The 25,225-nt window shown below is 41.5% G+C and overlaps 2 protein-coding genes across 13 annotated transcripts in view; both read left to right on the forward strand.

Moving 5' to 3' along the window:
* Nucleotides 1–737: 737 nt before the first annotated feature.
* Nucleotides 738–18,164, forward strand: LOC148341463 (kinesin-like protein KIF21A). Of its 11 annotated transcripts, none has more exons than XM_088287713.1 (37): nt 740–1,090; nt 5,476–5,698; nt 6,870–7,052; nt 7,406–7,555; nt 7,926–8,057; nt 8,124–8,288; nt 8,841–8,956; nt 9,029–9,224; nt 9,320–9,509; nt 9,864–9,927; nt 10,004–10,207; nt 10,484–10,525; nt 11,122–11,179; nt 11,289–11,400; nt 11,466–11,654; nt 11,854–12,053; nt 12,124–12,231; nt 12,370–12,438; nt 12,755–12,900; nt 12,970–13,114; nt 13,210–13,407; nt 13,493–13,594; nt 13,838–14,003; nt 14,155–14,175; nt 14,396–14,453; nt 14,562–14,616; nt 14,686–14,858; nt 14,933–15,070; nt 15,219–15,251; nt 15,580–15,716; nt 15,778–15,862; nt 15,947–16,036; nt 16,116–16,274; nt 16,353–16,470; nt 16,540–16,710; nt 16,790–16,986; nt 17,201–18,164. In XM_088287713.1, exons 1-37 carry the CDS (start codon nt 1,047–1,049, stop codon nt 17,256–17,258), a joined length of 4,695 nt encoding a protein of 1,564 aa, XP_088143839.1. In that variant the 5' UTR covers nt 740–1,046; the 3' UTR covers nt 17,259–18,164. The 11 variants fall into 11 exon arrangements, with proteins under 11 accessions (XP_088143826.1, XP_088143827.1, XP_088143829.1 ...); XM_088287719.1 differs by having other exon boundaries at nt 741–1,090; nt 16,787–16,986; XM_088287705.1 differs by having other exon boundaries at nt 739–1,090; nt 12,755–13,114; nt 16,787–16,986.
* A 3,409-nt stretch (nt 18,165–21,573) lies between these two features.
* The window catches only part of LOC148341464 (copine-8), a 32,515-nt gene continuing 28,863 nt past the window's right edge, over nt 21,574–25,225 (forward strand). For both annotated transcript variants that reach the window (XR_015839725.1, XM_088281071.1), the window contains exon 1: nt 21,574–21,821. Coding sequence is in view for 1 of the 2 variants with exons in the window: in XM_088281071.1 (XP_088137197.1) it covers nt 21,724–21,821 (98 nt within the window). In the remaining variant the exon portion in view is untranslated. The remainder of the gene's footprint in view (nt 21,822–25,225) is intronic.

Raw genomic sequence — 25,225 nt, forward strand, 5'->3', positions numbered from 1 at the left:
ATTTTTAGCTTTGCAGTGGTAGTAGATGAATAGTTTTTATTGAAGAGATTGTTGTGAGGTGGTTTGCAGTCAATCTCGCTACAAATGGGTGCAGTAGTCTAATTTGTCCACACGGTGGTAGTAGACAAAAGGTTCATTCGCGTGTATATACATTTTCGGGAAATCACGTTGTTTGATTCATTCTAAAAAAAACATTTTAGTCAAAATACTTAAGGAAAATACATGGATATTATCACGTGATAAGAAATGACTCGTTCTCTTATTTGGCGGAAAACATCAATTTGTGACAATTTGTTCGTTGCTGAGGAATTTATAATTTCCCAACTCCACCACTAGGTGGGGCCACTCTACAAAAAGAAAAAACAAAACAAATGTGTCGTCTTTAGAAATTCAAATCATCAGCGATTTATATGGTGCTCAGGTCATGTTGTTTCTGATTCATCGTAAATTAAATATTTCGAAATTAGATAAAGTACTGGCATTTCCATTGCCACACAAACAACCTGGCGTTGTGTTTGAGACCCCAAATTAAAAATCGTCTTTACACATGCAAAACTGAAACAATATTTATCTATCCACGTCTTGGCGAGAAAGCGCAATTGCTGTCTTTTAAGGTGGAATACAAAGCTGTTTTTTTTTTTTGAATGCACACTCAGAGCACGACTGTCATTCACTTCGACGTAGTAAAGGGGGCGGGGTTAGCCGACGTCACAGTCTAGCTCGACACCCTCCCCCTCCTCCCTCCCTCGCTCCCCACTTGCTCGCAGAGTGGATGTCTTCCACGCTGATTTCACAAGAGCCGGCGAGCACGCAGGGCAGGCTGCGATGAAGCCTCACAATGGAAGGCCATCCCCCCCTTCATGATCCGTAAAAACTCCCCCAGTGGGCTTTTTGTTTGTTGTACAGAGTGAACGAATGGAGGCTCCACGGAGACGCGAGGGGGAAGGAGGAGAGTGAGGACGTCGCTCCCTCGTCTTCTAAGAGGATAAAGAGGTGAAAGGGGGCTATTTTTAACCGGACTCTTGTGGACTCTTCCCCCGGGCACAATGAGCGGCGGGGCGGATGAGAGCTCGGTGCGTGTGGCGCTAAGGTAAGGATGCTTCTTGCACCCACCTGCAAAATACAAACCCCAAACCTCGCCATGTAATCATTTCCAACAATGCATCCTCCAAGTGCTGCACTGAGAAAGTAATATTTGCATTAGTTGCATTGGTTTCTGGCTACAGTGGATTTCTGCACGGAGATGTGGCTTCAGGCTACAGGGAGTGTCTGCAGGTTGCTTTTAAACAGCAACAACAAAATATCAGCTGGCATACAAGCAAGCTCAGTGGTGATAGACACAAACAATAGTGTCAATGAATGCTTGGCAGCCATGTTGATGAGTCATGTGACCCTGGTTTATTGAATCACCATGCAAGGTGTACCTAAAGTTGGGAGCAGGTCCGGATTTGTTTTGCAAGCATTAAAAAAAAATCCATTGTTATTTAGGGTGTATTTTATTTTTAAATTAAGGTTTAATTTAACATTCTTTGTTGATTTGAATTTAAATTAATTAATTAATTTATTTTTTATTTTAGACATTTAAAAAAAAATAAGTTTCAAGTTCGAAAATTGTGCTTTCATCCACTTGGCCAGGATTAATTTTTCCTTTAGTTATTTTTTTCCAGGCGGTGGGAATCAGGTTTCCACCTTTCGTGCTATTGCTTCCTTTCCTTATTTGGATTTAGTTGCATGAGGGCTCATTTTCCTGAATAAAAACATCTCAGTCGCGCAATTAATTTCTACAATAGTTTGGTTAGAGGGCAAAGGTGTGGCGCAACGTCAGCTGATCGAACCCATGTGACACCTAACGTGGCTCAAATAACATCATACAAATATTATTTGCGTGGGGGGGTGTTGCCTCATTCACTATCAGTCGAGTAAAAAAAAAAAATAATAAATTGGATATTTGACGTCTTTAGCCGTCAATGGCAGTAAATTAGTTAAATGCATCCACATAAAAAAGTCTACACACCCCTGTTCAAAAGGTAGTTTTTAATGGGATAAAAAATGTGACCACAATAATTCATAAAAAAAAAAAAAAGTGACTTTTTACCTGTAGTGCTCAATTGCTTAAAAAAATAAAAAATTAAAAAATAGGTAAACAACAGTGATTTCATAACATTCATGTGCTTTCGTCACACAAATTAAAGACTGTTGACTCCACATTGCCAATGTTGCTTAACGCTATTCGATTTTGTACCGGGACATCAAACGGCTGCTTGGAACATAACACAACTCCATGCTGACCTTCTGATAATGCGTCGAGATGTGCGACGGGCCTGACAAGTTACACGTGTAAGCCTCTCCCCAGCTTAATAGTTTAGTTAGGTGTGGATGTGTATGTGTGTGTGTGTGTGTCTGTGTATGTTGCCAGTCAGCGCCTGCTTCAACCTGCATGGCCTAATCCTTCACCTACAAACAAAAAAAAGTACATCACGTATCATGCTGTCAAGGGTGATGGCGCTTTCAAGCCAGTTTGTTTTCATTTGCAGAAAACTTGAGGTTGTTACGTAACAGCCTGTCATGTTCGCTCACCTCCATATGAAAAAGAAGCAGCGAGAGAAGAAGGTTAACAAGCCGTCCAGAGTCCAGTTGCACCTCGTCGTCCTTTTAATAATTGATCCCGGTGGCGTCAAGTTCAAAACGGCTCGCGTTACAGCCGGAAACGTGGGGGGAAATGCCATAGACAGGCGAACGGATAGTTTGATGAAGAGGTAGACGTGGCGCTTTTTGCTGATCATCCTCCACACGCAACTCAGCCGTTGTGGAATTAATTCGAGGGCAAAGGCTAAGCACCTTCTGCCAATTTGCGCGTTTGTGTGTGTGTGTGTGTCGTCCCTCGTGAATATTCATGAGGCTAACCGAGCGAAGTAGGCTGCCAGCTGCCGCCTTGAGATCGTGCGGATCGCAATAATCATTATTTCATTTATGCCATTTATTATTATTATTATTTTATTATTTTTTGCCACTTCCTGATCACTGACCTTTTGATCGAAAGACTGCCAAGGATAAGGAAAACAATGACAATGCTGAGTCAGCATCATGCTTCCTTCCTTTCGTCATTCCATTGGCAAGATTTCACTAAAGCAATGTTTTTTTTGTTTTTTTTTTAATAAATCGACATAAGATATTTAAAATCTGTCCTAATAATTAATTTTTAAAGTGGTGCTTTTAAATTGCAGACGTTTGTTAGACACCCGGTTGTCACGGTAACCCTTAAGACTCTCGATGTCATCACCAAATGTCGGACCGGGAGACCGTTTGGTGTTTTCAGCTCTCTTGTGTTCACTCCTTCCCTCTCTTCATCCTTCGTCTTCCTCGCCACCTGCTGCCAGACATCCCATGAAAGAGCGCTTCTATTTGCATGGCGTTATTACATAATGGCAACATTGTGGTGGACTTTTTTTTTTTTTTTTTTTTTATATATAAATGCACTGGTGTGTGTCATCACGTAGAAAGCTGCACGGAGCCCTGCGGTCGTTGCTTAAAATAACTCACGTCCTCCACATTTGTATATTATTTCACGCTGTCCCGATTCGCAATTTCTGACATCACCGATGATTCGATTGGCTGCGTGGTGATGACGCAATCTGTGACGTCACATCAGCTGCAAAGAGAATTGATCAGCACTAATTTCCGCGAAGGATGATGCCATTGTTGTTCCGCTGCTTTACCGGCAGCTCCTCATTTCTGTCTGCCCGGGCTTTGGTGTGTGTGTGTGTGTGTGTGTGTGTGTGTGTGTGACTTGTGTCCTGTTTCTGACGCCGTCACTGTAATCGCAATAATGAGCCTGAGAGCTTGGAACTCACATGGGCGGGAGCCAGACAAAGTTTGTTAACTCATTCACTGCCATTGGCGGATATAGAAGACAAAAAAAAAGTATTTTATCTGAGCTGCCAGTGAAAAAAAAAAATGACATATTAAATAAATTATTTTTCAAAATGGTTCAGCTTTAATCCTCGTGCTGTCAAATGGAGTTAATTCCTTGTCGTTTCTTTCGAGTTACACTCAGGAATTCTCAGCGGGTAGTAAAAGTATCCCTTTAATCCTCTCCATTTCTTTTTTTTTTAATCTTTTCAGTTGAGCGAAACTGTCAGATGAATGCGTTGGGCAGCTTTTACGTGATGTCTTTTATTCTTTTTTTTTTTTTTTTTTTTTTTCTTGCCCCGAGTACATTTAGTATCAAATGTGTCTTAAGAGTGCACGCGAGGGTCGGGGGTGAGCGCTGAGGGCGCAGCAGTGTTGTATTTCCGAGGAAAAACACACACACAAGGAGCCTGTGTGTGTCCTAGAATGTGGATTAGTGTTTAAAGGGCAGCCCTCATTCACAAAAAAAAACAAAATAAAAATAAAAAAAAAATAAAAAAAACAGTTTGGGTTGAAACATAATGAAAGAGTTATCCAGAAATTGACGTCAAGTATGCGACTTTAATTATTGCATCTATCATTAAATTTATATACAAATTTAAATATATAATTTATGTTAACACAAACCGAAATGCCATAGACGTGCGAACAAAAAGTATCGTGCCGCGGTGTTATAGCTCTTTAAACAACCGATATCTGAACGCAAATGCTGGCATTACTTATCATCTGCATAGAGCATATGAGGCCAACCTTGTTTGTTCAATTTCTTGTTGTTTTTTTTTTTTTTTTTTTTTTAATCATCAGTTAGGCTTATCCTAAAAGGACGATTTTTTTGGGAGGGATTTTTTTTTTATTTATTTATTTTTTTCCAATGTCGATTTGAATTGTATTAATCGTTCAGCCCTCCTCATCCAAGCGCTTCCCTTTCACACTGTTTGTTTTCAGCTTCAATGAATTCGAGCATCTTTTCATGGAGAAAAACAACGCTCGTGTGTCCGTGCACACAAGTGCGTCTGTGCAAAGCGCTCCCATACATGCACGTTATGTCAGACACAAAACTTTCCCTGGAACGCTGTCTAAATATTACTCATCAAGAACTTCACTTTCTCTTGCGGTGGCGACTCAGCAGGAAATGAAGTCAGAACACGGCATTTATTTAAGAAGGGGCAAACAGAGTTGGAGATACTTACTAAAATCCAGGGTGGGTTCTGTTTACTCTCGTGAACAGCGAGTGTACTGTGAGGTGCGCGCTCACTCCAGTACTCAAGTACACCACACTTTTGACCTGAATAGAACCATGTTTTACCGTCTTATATTCTGGTTTTCAAGAATGAAGGCCAACTGGTGTGACTTGTTGGTTCTTCTCTGAGAATACACTTATCAGACGACTAATTATTAACAATGACACGTTTTAAAATACTGTAATTATATTGGAGCTGATTTTTAAAAAAAAAAATTTTTTTATACGCATTTGCTACCATTGACGGCAAAATACGTCATTTTAAATCTTTTTTTTTTTTACTCGGCTGGTAGTAAATGAGTTAATCATTTCTCTTCTCCCATCAGGATTCGTCCTCAGTTGGCCCGCGAGAAGATTGAGGGCTGCCACATTTGTACATACGTGATGCCCGGGGAACCGCTGGTGGTCCTGGGCAAGGACAAGGCCTTCACGTTCGACTTTGTCTTCGACATGGACACCCAGCAGGACGCCATCTACGGCCACTGCACCGAGAGTCTCATCGAGGGTTGCTTCGAGGGCTACAACGCGACCATATTCGCTTACGGGCAGGTGAGTTTCACTCGTAACATTCTAATAATTAATTCAGATGAATTTTTAAAATTATGTTTCTTAAAAAAAATGTTTGTCATGTTGGAATTTAAATGGGTGAGTTTAATTATATGCAACTGTAATTTAATTTTAACCTGCACAGTTTTTTAAGGATTTACGGTAATTGGATTTTAACACACGCAACTTTAGATTCATGGTAGATTTATTTATTTATTTATTTATTTATTTTGTTCTTTGTTACTGTTGGGAGATATATTTGAAGTTGAAGGGATTTATGGTGACTTTATGTTAACTGGCACAATTTTGGGGGTTCTTTACAAGATTCAGTTCAACATTAGGGAGATTTACAATATTTTTATTTTAACCTGTGCAGGATTTAAGGGATATTCCCGCGTTATATGTGCAATTTTTGGGATTTAAAAAAAAAATTATTTAAAATTATTTTTTTATCTTTTTATTGAATCATGCACATTTTTTAAATTTATTTATTTTTTATATTTTACTTTAACATCCACCACTTTTGAGGAATTTAGAATAATCTCTTTTTTTCAACTTGTGCTACCTTTGCTGTGTATATGTTAGCTTTTTTACCTGAACAACTTTCAAAGACCTTACAGTAATCTGATTTGAATTTGTTTTACCCTTTTTAAACACTGTACATGAGACTTATGTGTGTATTTACAAATGGAAAAAAGCATTTGAAAGCGTAAGCGAGGTGGTTTTGGCATCCTTTATTGGCACTGGACGCACTTTAATCCCCCACTAAATGCCTCAACGCTCCTTTTTCTTAATCTTTCCCATCATTGCCCCTCTGCTCGCCTTTTTTATTATGCCCGCGTCTTCTGACTCCACGTCCAATCGCCTTTCACACGCAAGACAAATGATCCGTTCACACAGGTGCGATGTGGACAATGACACACACATACACACACTCCTGTCAGTGTCTCTTTCACGAGATCCAGCAGGGAGTAGCCCCCTTGTTGCATTCCATTTAAATCACCATGATGACCACCCCATCCCCACTGAGCCCCGCCGTACTCCTTCTGAGTCACTAACTGCCCGTTTTTATTTATTTAAGAAGACTTTTTTTTTTATCCAGCTCAAAGGTCTTGATAACAGTTTAAAATGTTTCCTGAACTTGTGATAATTGTGTACTTTCTTCTCTCCGAAGACCGGATCGGGGAAGACGTACACCATGGGAACCGGCTTCGACGTCAACATCAGTGAGGACGAGCTGGGTATCATTCCCAGGGCCGTCAACCACCTGTTCCGGGGCATCGAGGAGCGGCGGCAATCTGCCACCGAGCAGGGAAAGCCCGTTCCCGAGTTCAAGATCAATGCTCAGTTCCTGGAGGTACAAAAAAAAACAACGAAATTGTCTTCATTGTCGACTCCTTCTGGTGTGTGCACTTTGGCCACCAGGGGGCAGTAAAATAATAAATAAATAAAATAAGTCACAACTGCTCAATGTATTACTTGTTTCTTGCGGAGGATAAAGAATATATACTCATGATTTAGATGAAGCGATTCAGATTCAACTCAGAGTCGTAAAAGGAGCGTCGCTTCACCATTAAACTGTCATCTCCACGGTCTTTATTTACGAGCACGAAAACGCCGCTTGAACAGCTGCCAGGGAAAGCAGCTGAAGGCGAAAGATGAGAGATGACAGGAAGCACTTTGGGCGTCACGTTTAAATTGACGTTGCAGCTGTACAACGAGGAGGTGGTGGACCTGTTTGACGCCACGCGCGACGTGGAGGACAGGAGGCAGAAGTCCAGCGTGCGCATCCACGAGGACGCCAGCGGAGGCATCTACACGGTCGGCGTCACCACGCGCAGCGTCAGCTCCGCGGCCGAGGTTAGCTAAACGCAGCTCGGCGCTCCTGAGCCGAGATTGGGATTTTATGGTGTATGTTATTTTATTTTTCAAAATGAATTGATGAGATAAGTAGCCCCCCCCCCCCCAAAAAAAAATATGTATTTATTTTCGCAATAAAATTTTAATAAATTATTTTTGAATGGATAAAAAAAAAGAAAAAAAATATTGGTATTTTATTGGTAAAATAAGATATTTTATCTAATTGTTTAGAAAAATATTGTTACAAGTATATGGGAACTTTTTCATTTGACTCATAATAAATGATGATTTTAACTAAATAAAATAATGAATAAATATATTCTGTGTTCAATAATATGTTTGTCATTGCAAAAACGCAACTTCTTACTAGATGATCCAGTGTCTGAAGCTGGGCGCTTTGTCCAGAACCACGGCCAGCACTCAGATGAACGTGCAGAGTTCGCGCTCCCACGCCATCTTCACCATCCACCTGTGCCAAGTCCGGATGTGCTCGCCCGACAATGTAAGCGCAAGCCCTTCGCATGGCGCCTTTTACTATCCCATAATATTTTTCATTCCAATCCTCCAGGATAACACGACAGACAACCGTGTGGCGGTCAACTCGGACATCGACGAGTTCGAGACGCTGTCGGCTAAATTTCATTTCGTTGACCTGGCTGGTTCCGAGAGGCTCAAAAGAACCGGGGCAACGGGAGACCGGGCCAAAGAAGGCATCTCCATTAACTGCGGACTGGTAAGCCAATGCGTCTTTGGACATTTGCTTTTTAACACTCTGATGAGTAATTGTGGGAATGTCACGTGATTATTATTGCATTCTGGAGATCAGGGCGCCTTCTGTGACCACAATATGTAATGCGTTACTCATACAATCCTGACATTTTTATATATTTTTTAATAACATTACAGCGGTTATTACTTCATGATGGTTAGGTATTTTTAAAATTATGTGAAGAATATTTGTTATATATGGAATGCTTTGAACTGCTTAATTTTAATTTTTAATTAAATTTCAATCATATTGGTATAATTTTGGCCAAATACTTGAAACATAGCTTTTGACATTTAGCTTACAAGTATGTTTAAAAGTATTTGCAAATAGGTTCAAGCGTACTTGCAAAAAAAAAAAAATCTAATGTTTTTATTTATTTTATCTATATATTATTATTTTTTTAATTCAATAGGTAATTTTTAGAAAATGGGTTAACATAGAAAATATCGACCTTGCCAAATTTTCCGTGTATATTTGAATACATTTCCTCCTAAAATCTTTTTTCCTATGCCTCAGCTCGCCCTGGGCAACGTGATCAGCGCCCTCGGCGACAGGAGTAAGCGTTCCACACACGTGCCTTACCGAGACTCCAAACTCACCCGTCTGCTGCAGGATTCACTCGGTGGGAACAGGTTCGTTCGATATTTTGAGCGCTTCCTTTCTGTAACAGCCGCCCCATGATGTCGTCGTTACGCCTTCTCCAGTCAAACGGTGATGATCGCGTGCATCAGCCCGTCTGACCGCGACTTCATGGAGACCCTGAACACTCTGAAGTACGCCAACCGGGCGCGGAATATCAAAAATAAGGTCGTGGTGAACCAGGATCGAGCGAGTCAGCAGATCAGCGCGTTGAGGACGGAGATGGCGCGACTGCAGATGGAGCTGATGGAGTACAAAACGGTGAGTTGGATTTAAAAAAAATAAATAAATAAATAATAATCGCAATTTAGGATGCGAGTGGATGTATTTATAGTACGGTAATGGTTCTCATTCAGGGTAAGCGCATGGTGGGCGAGGATGGCGTGGAGGGCATCAATGACTTGGTCCATGAGAACGCCATGCTGCAGACAGACAACAACAATCTGAGGGTGAGGGTGAAGGCCATGCAGGAGACCATCGACGCCCAGCGAGCGAGACTCACTCAAATCCTCAGTGATGGAGCCAATCAGGCGCTGGCCAAAGCAGGTGCGATCTGCAATCTGTCATTATAATGGAAAATGAATACATTAAAAAAAAAAAAATGCATTTTTAAAAAAAATATATTTTATTTAATTTCTATTTTTTTGTTTTTTAATTTTTTTAATCTATATAATTTGTTATTATTTTATTTAAAAAAAAATATTCATTTTGCTTATTGTGTTTTTCCCTTTTATCGCAAAAACATCTCAGAAGGTGACATTTTGAGATTGATGAAAGACTAGATTATAATCTAATATTATTTAATTTCTATATTTTTAATTATTTTTTTTTTACAATTTTTAATCTAATTTCTTTTTTTATTATTCTCATGTAATTTTTTTTTATTCAATTTGCTTTCAGGTGAAGGCAACGAGGAGATCGGCAACATGATCCACAACTACATCAAGGAAATTGAAGAGCTCAGGTACACACTGACCCAATGTCACAATCAACCATCTTAAAAGCAAGCGATCCGAAAAATAAATTCCCCTCGCCGACAGAGCCAAACTTCTGGAAAGTGAGGCGCTTAACGAGAACCTCCGGAAGAGCCTGTCGCGCGCCTCCACTCGCTCGTCGCTGTACGCCGGCCCCGCCTCCTTCTCTCCGACCCTCTTTGCGCCGGAGAAAGAAGCCAGTGACGTCATCGAGATGGCCAAGAAAGACCTGGAGAAGCTCAAGAGGAAGGAGAAGAAGAAGAAAAAGAGGTATTCATTTTGTTGGGTGTGTTACCATAGCAACAGGTCATCTGGCGAGGGAAGAGGTCCCATGAGCTTCTTACTATGTTTTATTTATTTATTTATTTTTTTTTTTAATCGGCCATCTCCACATCTTTTTCTGCCACGCCACCGATTCTCACTCTCTCTCTCTCTTCCTCTTTGCTCTTTTGTAAACTTTCCTCACTTATACCTGTCTCCTCCCACCACCATCCTCATCCTCACCCCCCCCCCCCCCCGCCCTCCGTCCGTCCCTCTCCTCCGAAGACTGAGGCAGTGCCATCAGGACGGTCACCAACAGGACGCCAGGTTCGCTGCATCCCAGCCAGGGATCGGGGGACAAATCCCTGAACTTCCTTTCAATTACCGGCCGTAGGATTGAAACTTGATAATGTGATGAATATACAATTTTGAATTAAATATTAAAATAGTGTATTCACAAATTTATCCGTAATTGACTATTGAATATTTTAATTATATTATTAATTTAATAAAATTTTGTGTACATTTTACATGACAAAAAAAACATAAAAGCTGACGTGTACTTATGCAAATTTTAATTAAAAAAAAAAAAAAAAACGAGTAGTAGAGTAATTGAATTGAAGGATTTCAGTGGATTTTCCACTTTTCACCGACTGCTAATCTCCGACATTTCCCGCACAGGTGGCTTTGCGCTCCTGGAAAGGAAAATCCTGTGTCTAATCCCTCTTTCATCGCTTTTTAGTTTGTGACAACCCCGTGATTAGTGATTGTCACACAGAAATCGACAAAAGTGATGATATGTGTTGCTGAGACGCTCCCGGTTGACGTGTGTCGAACCGTGTGCATGTACCCTTTTTACCTTCCGTGTTTGTCCAAACAATCAAACATGTGTTAACTCTGAATAATATTGCATTCTTTTCCAGTGTTATAAAGGAGGAATCGCCGGACAATGATCAGGAACGAGGCGGCAACGAAGCAGAGGTTGGACGAATGTATCGATTTCAACATTTTGAGATTTTGTGCATTTTTTTTTATTTTTAATTGAAGTCCACCACTCGTACTAAACTTCATCTTGGTTCTACGTGACAAGGAGGGCAGTGATCACGAGGAAGCTGACGACGGCGACGGGGAGGAAGATGACTCGGACACGGCCGGAGAGGAGACGTCCGAGGAGTCCGACGCGGAGGAGCTGGATGAAAAAGGTCAAGAAAAATACAGCCGTGATGAAAAGAAGCGGGATCTGATGAGCGGATTTTTGGTCGCGCAGAGGACGTCCAAGCTGACCTGGCCAACATCACGTGCGAGATCGCCATCAAGCAGAAGCTGATCGACGAGCTGGAGAACAGCCAGCGGCGCCTGCACACGCTCAAGCAGCAGTACGAGCACAAGCTGGTCATGCTGCGGAATAAAATTCGAGACACGCAGCAGGAGAGGGACAAAGTGCTGCACAACATGGGTGAGAGAAAACGCAGAAACTGTAAAAAAAAAAATCAAATTAAATAAAAAAAATTTGAATGGAGGTATTTTATTTATTTTTATTTTTATTGTCATTATCACATAATTTGAGATTGAATCGTCTTTTATTAGTTCACCCCTAATATATATGTATACGCGGATATAAAAATTTGCTCACACACACATCTTAATACACCCAGGTTCAGTGGAGTCATGCACGGAAGAGAAGGCCAAAAGAATCAAAGCCGACTACGAGAGGAAGCTGAGCTCCATGAACAAAGAGCTGCAGAAGCTCCAGTCGGCCCAGAAGGAGCACGCGCGGCTGCTCAAGAACCAGTCGCAGTACGAAAAGCAGCTGAGGAAACTGCAGCTCGACGTCAGCGAGATGAAAAAAACAAAGGTACTAAAGTGTGTTCATTGTATTCATTGAAGCAGTTGGATGTGGGGTGAAATATGTGATTGTCCACCAGGTGGCGCTGATGCGTCAGATGAAGGAGCAGCAGGAGCGCAACCGAGCCACAGAGTGCAAGAGGAACAGGGAGATTGCGTCTTTGAAGAAAGACCAGCGCAGATCTGAGGTGCAGAATTCCTGCTTTTTGACATTTTCCAGAGTCACACACACTTATAATTTCTTTCAATGTGTTTCATATTAGATTAGCCCATGCGTAAAATTGGAGGCCCGTTTAGCTTGATTGGATGTTTATTTTTCCTGGCAGCATCAAGTGAAACAGCTTGAGGCGCAGAAGAGACAGCAGGAGTTGATCCTACGAAGGAAGAACGAAGAGGTCAAAACATACAGATTTATTTTATTTTTTTTTTAAATATTTTTTGGTCATTTTTCAGTTGTTTTTATTCACTTTGTTTTATTTTTAATTTCTTGTATTATTTGTTTTATTAATTGTTTTAATTTTATTGAATATATTTTATTTTCATTTCATTTTATTTCTTGTTTTTCATTGCATTGATTTAAATTTTATTTCTATATTCTATATTATTTTAAAAGTTATCATTTTTACATTTTAGCAAGAAAACTGAACTTGGATAGCTTTATAAAATGATGTGGCGGGCTTGAGTATGACACCGGTATTTTCGGAACTACAGGTGACTGCTCTGAGGCGTCAAGTGAGACCGATGTCCGGCAAAGTGAGCCGGAAAATCACCGTACCCGAAACCCTCTCTGAGCCTTCCCACCGGAACGCCCCGGGAAGGCCGTACTCGTCCGGAACATCGACGACCAACGGCGCCAGGTGCAGCATCTCAACTCTGTGTTGTCATAGCATGAGAAAGATCTGGAAAGACCTGATTTTAACCTTCAGGAGTTCGCCGATGCGGATGGGAAGCGGCTACATCAGCCGGATCGCCAAGGCCAAATGGCAGTCGTTGGAGCGACGCGTCAGTGACATCATCATGCAGCGGATGACCATCTCCAACATGGAAACTGATATGACTCGTCTCATGAAGGTCAAACTTTTTGGGCCTTTGCACCGCACCGAATTTAATGACCAAATGAAGCGGATTTAAAAAAAAAAAAATATTTTCCCTTTTGCCACCTTCAGCAAAGAGAGGAGCTGACCAAGCGGCGGGAACGAGTATCCAGAAAGAAAACCAAGATGGTGGCAGAGGCGGCCCCGGACGCCGAGCGCTCGCTAACCTCCCTGAACGAAGAACTGGAATCTCTGGCCGCTAACATCGACTACATCAACGACAGCATCGCCGACTGCCAGGCCAACATCATGCAGATGGAGGAGGCCAAGGTGAACAAAACGAAGATGCAACGGTTCACCGTTTGTAAACAAACATTTTCACTGACGTTCATGCTCCGTTGTTTTTGGGTCGCAGGAGGAAGGAGACAAGGTGGACGTGACGGCGGTGGTCAGCTCGTGTAATCTATCAGAGGCTCGCTTTCTTTTGGACCATTTCATGACCATGGCCATCAATAAGGTGACGCTGACTTCCCGTTAGGTTTCAAGCACGTGAGAATTTGTGCAGCTGGTCCGATTTGTCTGTCCCGCAAAGAAATAAAATTCATAAATTTGAGAAGTTAAGGCTCTGGTAGCGTGAGACGTCACGTTTCAAAGTGATGGATATTTGCAGATTCAAGGTTCAGAGAGCATGACACGTTAATAACACATTCGTTATTGTGGTCTGACGGCGTTGGATGTTCTGTTTCCTGTGAACCCGCAGGGCCTCCAGGCGGCTCAGAAGGACTCACAGCTGAAGGTGATGGAGGGCCGGCTGAAGCAGACGGAGATCAACAGCGCCACCCAGAACCAACTTCTCTTCCACATGCTGAAGGAGAAAGCCGAGATCAACCCCGAGCTGGACGCCTTGCTTGGGAGCGCCCTTCAAGGTCGGCCTCAATTATATTTGACGCTTTTGACCGATTATGTTTCATTTCGCTGCCGTTTATAAAATGACGTGTAACCCTTCCCTCATCATCAGGGTTTGAATTGATCTTTTTTTTTTTTTTGTCTTCTTTGGTGTTTTTGTGTCAACTCAAGAGTTAGGTTACCTGTCACCGGGTGAGTAGTAGATGTTTCGAGAAATGTACGCTTGAAGATTTCAAATAAGGAAATGAGCTGCTTGAAATCTTCCTGACCCGTGGCCTTAATTGTTGTTTGTTTCCTCATGTCTCCACCATTGTCACACAGGGCCCTTAATCTCCCTTTTTGCCCTCCTAGAATTTAGTCCACTCTAAGAAACCAAATGAATAAACCCATTAATGTGTTTTTCGCCTCGCAGAGAAGGGGGACGAAAGCAGCAGCGATGAGTCGAACTCCAGCCCGGCTGCCGAGGGCAGGTAATATGATAACGACGTGAAAATTCGATAGGTCACCAATTACGAAAAGCAGTTCTAATACTTGAAAAAGTGCGTGAAGCCGCTTTGTCTTTCTTGATGTTTTTTCAGCACGCTGTCGTCTGATCTGGTGAAGTTATGCGGCGACTCCCGGCCGAGAAACAAGGTAGCGCATGCGATCAAGCCAAATGTGGTTGGTGTTTTGTTTCGGGTTCGTTTACGGTCCATCTTTCAGGCTCGCAGGAGGACCGCCACTCAGATGGAGCTTCTCTACGCCACCACTGGCGATCCGCCCTTCGACTCTCCCACGGGAGACTTCTCGGGTGCTTTGCTTCCACTCGTCGAGCACCAGGACGGGTTAGCGGATCCGGGCCGCGAATCTTCTTTCTCGGCTCGCCCAGCCGGCATGTAAGCATTATTAACGATCAACCAACTTGAAAAACGCACATCGGGTCACTCGTAACACTTTGGATTTTCGCTAGCTTCCGATCGAGGTCACCGACGAGCACCGTTGAGAGGAAGCGGCTTGAGCGCTCTCCTCTTACCCGCAGGAAAATGCAAGAAAAGGCAACCGCTGCAACAGGGGATGCTAAGACACGAGAAAATAACTCCAAAACCTCGTAAGTCGTGCTTATGCTCAAGATTTAGCCGTGCCTGATATAAAAGTTGTGCTTTGTCGCCCTCTTGTGGCATACGTAGGCAATTACAACGATTTTTAGGTGCGTTTCGACAACTCGGCAATATTTTTGCTTTGTTTTTATTTTTCAGATCGGATGAGTCACCTGTATTCGACGGCCATAGGTACTCTCTTTTATTCACCTTTGTTTGCTGTCATTTGTTTTTCTCCCCTCTTAGTGAAAAGTGAAATCGCCAAAATCTCAATTTTGAAACAATACCCCGTGTCCCGCAGGAATAAAAATTGGTTATCCACTGTTACTAGGCCTTTTATTTATTTTTATTTTTATTTATTTATTTATTTATATGTATATTTATTTACTAATTTATTAACTCATTCACGACCAGCCCAGTAAAAAAAAAAATGATTTTGACGTATTTATCCGTCAATGGTATTGAATGAGTTAATTAATTTTAATTCTTTATTTTTTTACAAATTTATTAATTATTCTAGAGGCGTAATCAACCCCGTGCCGCCACCCAAGACGAGCCGGGCAAGCAAACTTGAATGCGTGCATGTCGCCGAGGGACATACAAAGCCCGTCCTCAGTGTGGACGTCACGGAAGATCTGCTCTTCACGGGATCGAAAGGTAAATATTGGAAATTCTGAAAAGGTACAGCGCCCTTCCTCATTGCACATTTTCCGCTCAGATCGCACGTGTAAGGTGTGGAATTTGGTGACCGGTCAAGAGATCATGTCGTTAGCGGATCATCCGAGCAGCGTCGTCTCAGTCAGGTTTGAATGAAATTGATTTGACTGATTTTGTATATTTATTTATTTACAATTATTTGAAGTCCATATGATGTTTGTTTTTTGCAGGTACACGTCCAGCCTCGTCTTTACGGTTTCAACTGCGTACATCAAAGTGTGGGACATACGGGATTGCGCAAAATGCATCCGCACGCTTACGTGAGTTCACATTCTGCGATGTCTGTCAAAGTTGAAGCTATGTCAAAACCGTCTCTAATAATATTCTTGGTTGCTGTAGGGCGTCAGGTCAAGTTGGTACAGGCGACACCTGCTCCTCAGCTCGAGGCTTCTCCATCCCTCCAGGCGAGAGTCAGATCAACCAGATCGCCATCAATCCCGCCGGTTCCTTCCTGTACGCTGCTGCTGGGAATTCGGTACGCATGTGGGATCTGCGCAAGTAAGTAACACTTTTTTTTTTGTGTATCACAAATCAATCAGAAAATAAGTGAACGTCATTTTTTTTTTTTTTTGTTAGGTTTGCCTCCACAGGGAAGCTCACTGGCCATTTAGGAGTCATCGCGTGTCTGACGGTCGATAAGTTAGGAAACGGGCAAGACCTGGTGCTCACCGGCTCCAAAGACCATCACATCAAAGTAGGACACACTCAAACGATAGTTCCACTCGGGTTGGAATCGAGCGCATCTCCGATTTCTGTTTCCCAGATGTTCGAGGTGACAGAAGGATCTCAGGGAAGCATCAGCTCCTGCCACACATTGGATCCCGCGCATGAGGATAGCGTGGAGTCTCTGGCCTTGCACGGGGACTTTGTCTACAGCGGATCGAAAGACTACCACGTTAAAAAGTGGGACTTGGCCAGTAAGCGGCTGCTGCAGGTATGCTGCTCCCCGAAAAATGTTTGGATGAATTGATATTTTCCGGAGAATAAAGTGATGTCTTGATTTGATCTAGCAGTCGGTCAGTTCCCAGACGGGTTGGGTTAGCGCTTTGGGCGTGGTGCCCGGCTCTTCGGCGCTGCTCAGCGGATGCAGAGGAGGGCTTCTCCGCCTTTGGCACGCTGACTCACTAGCGCCTCTCGGTGACATCCAAGGCCACGACAGCCCCATTAATGGCCTGGCGACCAACAGCAGTCATCTGTTCACCGCCTCTGAGTAAGTCACATGTTGCGACGTGTTAAATGGTTGACTTGTCGTTTCGTCGGGACACAAAAATCAACTCGCAATGTCCTGCTTGTCATTCAGCAAATAAATATAGAAACTCCTCTTTTGCTTCAAAGGAACTGTCAACGGTTGTTTGTTTACTTTTGTTATTGAGAACATACTGGACCAAAACAAATGATTCAGAATTTGTTTATTTCGCCCGCAGCGACCGAACGGTGAAGATTTGGGAATCCAAAGGATCTCTCGAGGATGGAGTCCATTAACAGCTGCAGAAAATGCAGAAATTAAAGTGGGACCATATACTGATTTTTTTTTTTTTTAAATGTATTCATTTGACTCCTCCTAGCGTGACGCTTTTTTTCGTTTGCACTGATTTTTTTTTTTTTTTTTTTTGTACAAGACATTTCCAAATGCTGGAGAGTCAACTGTTCGCTTCACCAGCAATACTTTTGGACTTTCTGTGCTGTTTTCTAGCCTTGCCCGTGTGAACCCGAGGACCAAAATACTACTGAGGCTGATTTGTGCTCTTATTCTCCTCCATATTTTTTGGTAATGTAAATGTTATGTCATGTTATTTTCTATTTTTCCTATACGTTGTTGAGCCGGACACTTTATAAGGTACAGTGGCCTAATCCTATGAATTGTGTCTCTGTAGCTGACAGTTTCCATAAAGTACCTTTTTAGCCTTAACAGTTAATGCAGCACTAACAGGAAAAAAAAACCCAACTCTGTTTTGTCCTCATGCTTTCTGTTGACAAACGCATGTTTTTTTTTTTTTTCTCATTCAAGTCTCCATTTACTGTTCACCACCCCGTCTAGTCCTTGCCTTGGTAAGTTGGGCATTTTTTTTATCTTCCTGAAAATGTGAGTTAAATTGCTGTTTTGCGGATGGATTTTTTTTTTCCTTCGTTCAATTATGGGTAGATATTGAAGATGTCATAATCTTCAACTGGAAGATTCTCCTTTCTATTTGCACTTGATTGTTATTGCTGAGGAGTAGTAAATGTTTTCTATTTCCCCATTGAATCAGGTGGACCGAAATTATCATTGTGGTTTTTTTTTTTTGTGTAAATGTCTTGAGTGTAAATATTCTTGCTGTCTTCCTTCTGATTTTGGTGTTCATAATTTAACTGAGGCTCTGACGTGAGAATAAATGTCTAAGTACTGTACTGTAAAATGTATTTCCAAAAAGTACAATTTAAAAAAAAACAAAAAACAGCATTTATGCCTGATGGCCACATGGTGGTAGCAAAGAGCAATGACCAGTCAATGAGAAAAAGAAACTTTCTTGTAATTTTTTTTTTTTTTTTTTACAAAATCAACTTTTGACTTACTCAAGAGAAATAACACATTTATTGCCTACTATTCAGATGATTTGCCTGACTTTATCGCTCATTTGTGCCGTGACTATTTTTGCCTTCAGCTTTGTTCCATCCATTCTTCACTTCTAACTAATATTCTGCTGGTTGATTTATTCCCAAGCAGGAAACGGAGAACGGCGTAAATGTTTAATGCTCTTATTCAGAGTGCAACGATGTGTTAATTGGCCCCATCGAGCACTTCCTAATTTATTTATTTATTTTTTTAAATTTTCATAAACAAATCATGTCATTTGATTCCCGCCAAAAAAAATAATAGCTTGATGTCAGCGTGAAGCCTTGGCACACAGAATAAAATGAGCAGACAAACATACAATTAAGTGCCAGTTAAAAAGATGCGAGCGGCAAGGTTCAGATGGACTGGGTCAATATTCACCCTTCTCCGCCTTCCATCTCCCAACTGAGTGAATCCTGCGGCTAAAAATACTCACGCTGCTGCTGCTTTATGACCAGAACTGATGAGCCGTGATAGTGCGGCTTGCTCACTTAATGCGCTCACAGCAAACCGTCGTCACCCCCCCCCACCCCTTCCTTTAGGCGCATCATCACACTTTCACGAAGATTATTGGAAGGAGGGATGTTTTTTGATATGCCTGTTGAAAGGCTTTTTATCTGTGAAATGGCAGGATAGTTCCCCTTAAAGACACGACATCTGTGCCTCATCGGCGGTATCAATTTGGGAATAAATGGCAATGAAGGGTTAGATTTGGGATTTGCCCGGAGCAAACATCGGCGATAGTGTCGATAAAAGTGCCGGTCAATAATAGTCGTGTGCCAGGAGGAATTCCAGAGTAAGTGGTTGCAATAATGGCTTTGACATGAGTGGTTTTTCTCATTTAAATGTTAAGATTTTATGTTATGGGTCATTCCGGAATTAGAGGACAACGATTTTGAATAACAGACGATTTATCGGATATAGGTAATGATTATATAATTTTATTGGTGTAGCTGTTCATGGGTGCATTTTTTGTCATCAAACAGATCAGTGACTACTCATCCGCTTAAATAAAATGACGGAATGTGATGCTAATTAGAGAGCCTTGGTTGAACCACAATTCAAAAATAAAACTCAGACCGACTTTCTTTGGTGAATTTTCATAATTATTTTTTTTTTAATTCCTTGTTACTACAAGTTGCTTCTGCGACCACTGTGGATTTTTTGTTAATTAATTTGGTTGAATTTTGTCCTTAATAATATTTAGAAATTAATTTTACTGCACCTAAAGTTGAGGTTGTTTTAGTTGTAGTTTGTGTTTTTTTTTTAATTTAATTTAAAGGAAAGAATACATACTGTATTTTCTATTGAAACGATATCCGTTGCAATAAAAATATGTGACAGCGGCTTTCTGCACACCCTGTCGTCCCCGGCAACATGGTCCTCAATTCAATTCAAAAGCAGTTTCACGAGGAACTGTCGCTTCTATTTCACGTTCTTCTTGAAAGTGTCTCGACTTTGGCCTTGCGCTAATCGATACATCACCTCCTGAGATTTTCCCGGCACGGTTGAAGACGTGTAATCTAAAACCGGTACTTTAGTGACCTTCGGTGCACTTTGTTGTTAATTGCATCCCACTGTGGTTTATTTATAACGGCAGAGTGAGAGGTTATTACTCAACTATTTCACCACAAATTAGTTTTTGTCAACGAAAACGCGTGATTACTGTTACAGTCTGCATCTTCCGCTGTTAACTGTAATTGGAAGCACTCACGTTCACATCTTAATGAAAAAAAAAAGCACTTTTCACGTGTAAGAAGAAAGAAACTGCTGCTTTCTTCAAATGTCCAAGCACATTACAAGTAAATGTGCGTATGCCCCCGTGGCAAATCACAAGATGAATGGGATTCCAGCTCTGGTCGTGTGTAATAATTGTGCAATTTATTCTCAACTAATGGCTTCATGTATTATACATGTCCGTGGAAGAGTTATGATTCAGTGGTTTGATCATTGTTGTAGGAGAGTTAAAAGCAAAAAAAGAAAAGTTGGTTTCCATTGTCAGGTGGTATATGTATGCTGAAAGGCCGACTGTGTACTTTTGGCTCTGTAGCTCATGCAATACAATGCGTTTGGTTTTAATTAGTGCGACACGAGCGCTTCCTTCATTAAGCTCTTCAGGAAACAAATACATCTTCATAATATCACACACTTCCTTGTCCTGTCGCGTTTATCACACTGTCGTTTTATCCTATGCCAGCAGGAGGGTATTTTAAGTTCATTAAATTAGATGCTCAGCAAAAGTAAACCACGGAGGCAAGGCTGGGTAATTGGTGTCTTGAAGTAAACACGACTAATACCGCTAATATCGGTCTAATAAGAAATTAGCATGGCAAGACAAGTGTGTGATTGATGCACTGCTCCGATTGGGATGGCGTAATTCATAGGAATAGAAAATGCTATGCTGATTACTAATTAAGTATTACTGTGTCGTAACAGGGTTGCACATAATGCTTATAGTAGAGAGTTGTTTTTTTTTTTTCTCAAGAGTTCATGTTAGCTGTGTTAGCTGCTATGCTAACTGGTCAAGAAATTTTTTTTCAGATAATGTGTATATATATATATATATATATATATGAATCTGATAAAATCTGATAAAATATTATGTATTATATATTACAATAACAAGGAAGACATATTTTATCTGTTAAGTTTGACATGTAAGTTGGTTATCAATAAAGAGGGAGGAATAAGTGGGGCAAATGGAATGGAATAATTATTTGGTATTTAAATATCTAGGAATCACTTTTGCTTCTGTTAATTGTATTTTGTCGAAGGGAAATAGTCTAATGCACTGTATTTTTTGCATTTTTGAAATTTTATATTTATTTATTTATATATTTTAGAATAAATATTTGTATAATTTTTTTTTAAAAAGTTCAAAAGGTCTGGGAAAATAAAAGCAATTAAATAAAAGGAAAAGTATGAAGGGAACCCAAACGCGGTTTCTTGGCCGCGTGACGACGTATGCTTCCGCCGTAGCGTCGAGTAGTTCTTCGCTTGTCATCTTGAAATGTCATGTCAGACAACCTCTACAACTTGGCCGCACCCACAACAGGTATTATTCATCACTGTAATCTTTTTTTAAATATATTTAAAAAAAAAAAAAAAAAAAGTTAAGTGGCGCTGAGGGTTGAAGTAGTGGAGCAAGAGCCTTGCGAGGGGCGCGGAGTGACATCACAACTCCCCAGCCTTTAGTGTCTTCCACCAGCAGCACTGAGTTCTCCCTTGACGCCGGGGACGGCTCACATTCCGACGCGTCGCTCATTCGCCGCCGTCCGCTGAGGGCAGGAAAACGGGGCGGACCACAAAGTGGCGTCAAAACCTTTTTTTTTTTCTTTTCATTTTTTGGACAGGATGAACAACAGTTTCGTGAGCATGGCGTCGATAGGCGACTTCGACCCACTCAACGCGTCCATTCCTGCCACCAAAGTTGAAATTACAGTATCGTGCAGGTAGGAAAATCATTTTCATTTCAATCTCAACACTTTCGCTTTTAACTCCCTTGCTACTTTGTCAGCGTTACGTCATTATTCACTTTATGTATTTGTTTGCAACATTTAGTTACTTTTTCTCATCCAACCTATTCCCTTCTTTTGTTTTGAAAGTTTACATTCGTCACAATATGTTTGTTTTGACTCGCTAATAAACTTCGCCGCGACGTCATAAACAAACGTCTCCCCCTTTGAACTAAAAGATTGCAAAGATAAGCGGCGTCACCTATTTTGTTATTCTCACGTTGACAGACTGTCATTGCTTTAGATTTTCAAAAATAGTGCATGCGTTGGGTGTGTTGTCATGACATGACATGGCGTGGCTTTAACATCTGTTGTAAACATGCGTTTTGTTTTTGTCGTCGGGTGGGGATTTCCTCTTCCATGCATGTTATGAATGGGACATTGTTTGACAACCAGAGATGCTTTAAAGGAAAACAAAACATGAATTGTCATTTAAATGACTTCAAAGTGCTTTCTATCTGAATAATTGTATGATCGAGTGCAGACGTGAACAAACTACGGCGCGGGGGCCACTTGCGGCCATTTGTTTCACTTTCAAAACGCTGCGTTGTTGCCATGCCATGCATTCCTCACCACTGGAGTTCTCTTTCACAGCAATAGACCGATTGTAGTCTTCGGTTAAGCGAACAAGCATGTTTTTGTAAGGTGAAAAGACAACATTTTGAGATTCAAACCACAAACCTGTTTTGCAAGTAATGACCTGGTAATTCTTCATAGCTCTCATTCTGTCCTGGGATGGTTAATTTGGCGGCAAGGCGGACTCGTGGTCACTCGGATTGAATCTCTTGACTTGTTCTATCTCAGCTTGCGTCGATTTTCAACCCAGTACTTTTCCAGCTTGGCGTGGCTCATTTCTCACTAATGATTGTTCTCATTATACAACTATATAACGCTTGGGTAATAGCCAGGCGTATTTTTGTACGCTTGCATCGTAGAACGGTCATGTTATGTTCTAAAGGAGTTTATGCACGTGTTATGGCAGAGTTTGCTCATGTCTGAGTCACCTGGCTCCTCAACCCTTCGGGAGGGCGACGGGAGGGGGGGTGGCGGGTGAGGGGGACGTTTGTTTTGGTGGCCATCCACCCACCTCCAACCTGAGGCGGTGCTGAAATGCCTCCGCTCTACAATGCTGTGTCCTTTCTCCACACACCAGCCAGTGTACAATGTCTCCATGGTTACGCACGTTTGGAAGTTATTATGTGCGAGGTGACAAAAGGGAGGCGATGTGAAATCTCGTGCGCTATAGAGACAGAGATGTTCATAACGTGACACGAATGATCGTATCTTTATTTCCCGGAGGTGTGGGATTTGTGCAAAAATGTGCCGCAAGGGACTTTTTAATCAAGTTTCACGAAATGATGCACTTCAAATGTTTCAGCCGGTTTTGAGAAATGCATGATGGTTTTTATTTTACAACAAGAGACATGAATCATCTCTTGATTTCCGTTCGTTGATTTGATATTAATATTTAATGCACTGGATGACTGTCAATAATGTTTTTGGTTTCCATAGGGATATGAAAATGCTATTATGCTGATCGATACCCGAGAAGTGGCACCGGCTCAAATCAATTGACTGTAAACTGCGTTGCCACATTATCGTTCGGAACAATAATCTGATTTTTATTGTTACATCATCAGCAGTGGAATCCGCCATTGAATTTAATAACGAAAAGGAACAAAAGGTACGGTACTTTCGTGTTCTCTCTTTTGCATTAGACTGAGCCACTTAATCCGAGAACTGGAATAATTCGATTCCCCAAAAGTCAAAGTTAACCTAACGTTTAAAAAAAAATACAAATGAAATTTGCTGACGCCCACGTCACTCACCAAGCCGAACATTCAAATTCTCCTCTTTGACGTTACTACGCATCTCATTATCTGAATGCGCGAAGCCGCAGCGGCTACGAGACAACGTCACGACTGTCTGTCGAGCGATCATCGGCATTCTTTCCAGCGACAACCTTTTGGAATAGGCGGACTCGACCGGACGGAAGCCATTCTTCACTCATGAAGCGAAGATTAAATGACTCAGTCACGGTGCCGAGGGACTCGAGTACAAATATTCCATCACGCTCATCGATCGGGCCTGCACACATACTTGTACACACAAAAGCCGGGCTTCTCATGAATTAAATGCGGGACTCGCCTGCTAGGCCCAAATTTAATTTTTAAACTTAAATGCAATTAAATTATGATATCATGCTATTATGGAAATGTTTCAGGTATAAAAATAAATTAATTTCTTGTTCAGGAGAATAACATTATACATTTAGGGAAAGTTGATCATTTTTTTTCCCTTAAATATGTAAAACCGGTGTCTGCCGTCGCATCACGTGACATCTTATAAAACGAGATTTATAAGACATCCTTTGGTAGGCAGTTGACAGTTTTCGTTTTCTTTCACGCCGCTGAGGAAATGTTTTTTTTCTGTCAGCCTCGCCTCTTCTACTGCATCTCGTGCCACGGGCTTAGCACTGTCAGCAAACTTTGTAGCTGTTGACAATAATAACACGCAGGTTCTCAGATATTCTCTCTGGTGCAGAGGGGAAAGTACGAGTTTTAAAAAAGCCAGCGAGCAAGCCTGTAGTTGTTGTTTGCAATGCAAATATACGTGACATTTTCAAAATGTGGCTTTTTTTTTTTTTTTTTTTTTTTTAGCTATTCCAAATCTGCTTTTCAATGTCGTCACTTTTGATTGTACGTACTAAGCGTACATCCGAATGGATTGTCTTGAAAAGTGTGCCAGCGCTATTCACACAGCGCCTATGTAGCCGGCGTTGACACATCTTGGATTTAGCTGCGGACTGACAATTTCAACTGGAGAATTAAAAAGCGAGAGGCTGGCTGAAATAGAAGCAGACAAGGGCAACTTGGGCACTTGAGCTTTTTGGGCCGCCGCCAAGAAAAGGATCAAAAGTAGGTTGGACAAATGTAGCTCACGGAAGGCCAGATTTTTATGACAGTGGATACGATTCAATAAAAAGGTTAAATGTGATCATTACGAACTCCATTTGTTTGCGGGAAAAATTTGCAATCAGCTTGACTTGTCAAGGCGTAGGATTAACCCTTGTTGACCGATTTGATTGGATTCGACCAAGAGAAGGGTTGACGGTCAAATAGCCGTAACTATTTCCTGGCTTTGGGTCGAATTCCTCTTTTCAGCGATGACGCCCTTGCTAAACAATGAGAGTCTTAAAATACCTCGCAGTGTGCAATGATTTACTGAGCTGGGCACGTGACCCTTTTTTGACGGTCAGTCCCCCGCCCTGCGGCCGTGATGTGGGTAGCCTTTCGGCCTCGACCCGCCGGCCTTATTCATAAAAATTAACGGCGCGTGAA

The sequence above is a fragment of the Idiotropiscis lumnitzeri genome, chromosome 2 (genome assembly GCF_059441095.1).
Source record: "Idiotropiscis lumnitzeri isolate Australia: NSW breed Sydney's pygmy pipehorse chromosome 2, RoL_Ilum_1.0, whole genome shotgun sequence".
NCBI lineage: Eukaryota > Metazoa > Chordata > Actinopteri > Syngnathiformes > Syngnathidae > Idiotropiscis > Idiotropiscis lumnitzeri.

Excerpts from the sequence above, each read along its gene's own strand:
- LOC148341463 (XM_088287700.1), top strand. The coding sequence starts at position 1,047 with ATGAGCGGCGGGGCGGATGAGAGCTCGGTGCGTGTGGCGCTAAG. Across the intron at positions 5,699-6,869 it reads CCATATTCGCTTACGGGCAG|ACCGGATCGGGGAAGACGTA; the intron begins GTGAGTTTCACT and ends TTCTCTCCGAAG. Across the intron at positions 12,232-12,369 it reads AAGACCAGCGCAGATCTGAG|CATCAAGTGAAACAGCTTGA; the intron begins GTGCAGAATTCC and ends TTTTCCTGGCAG.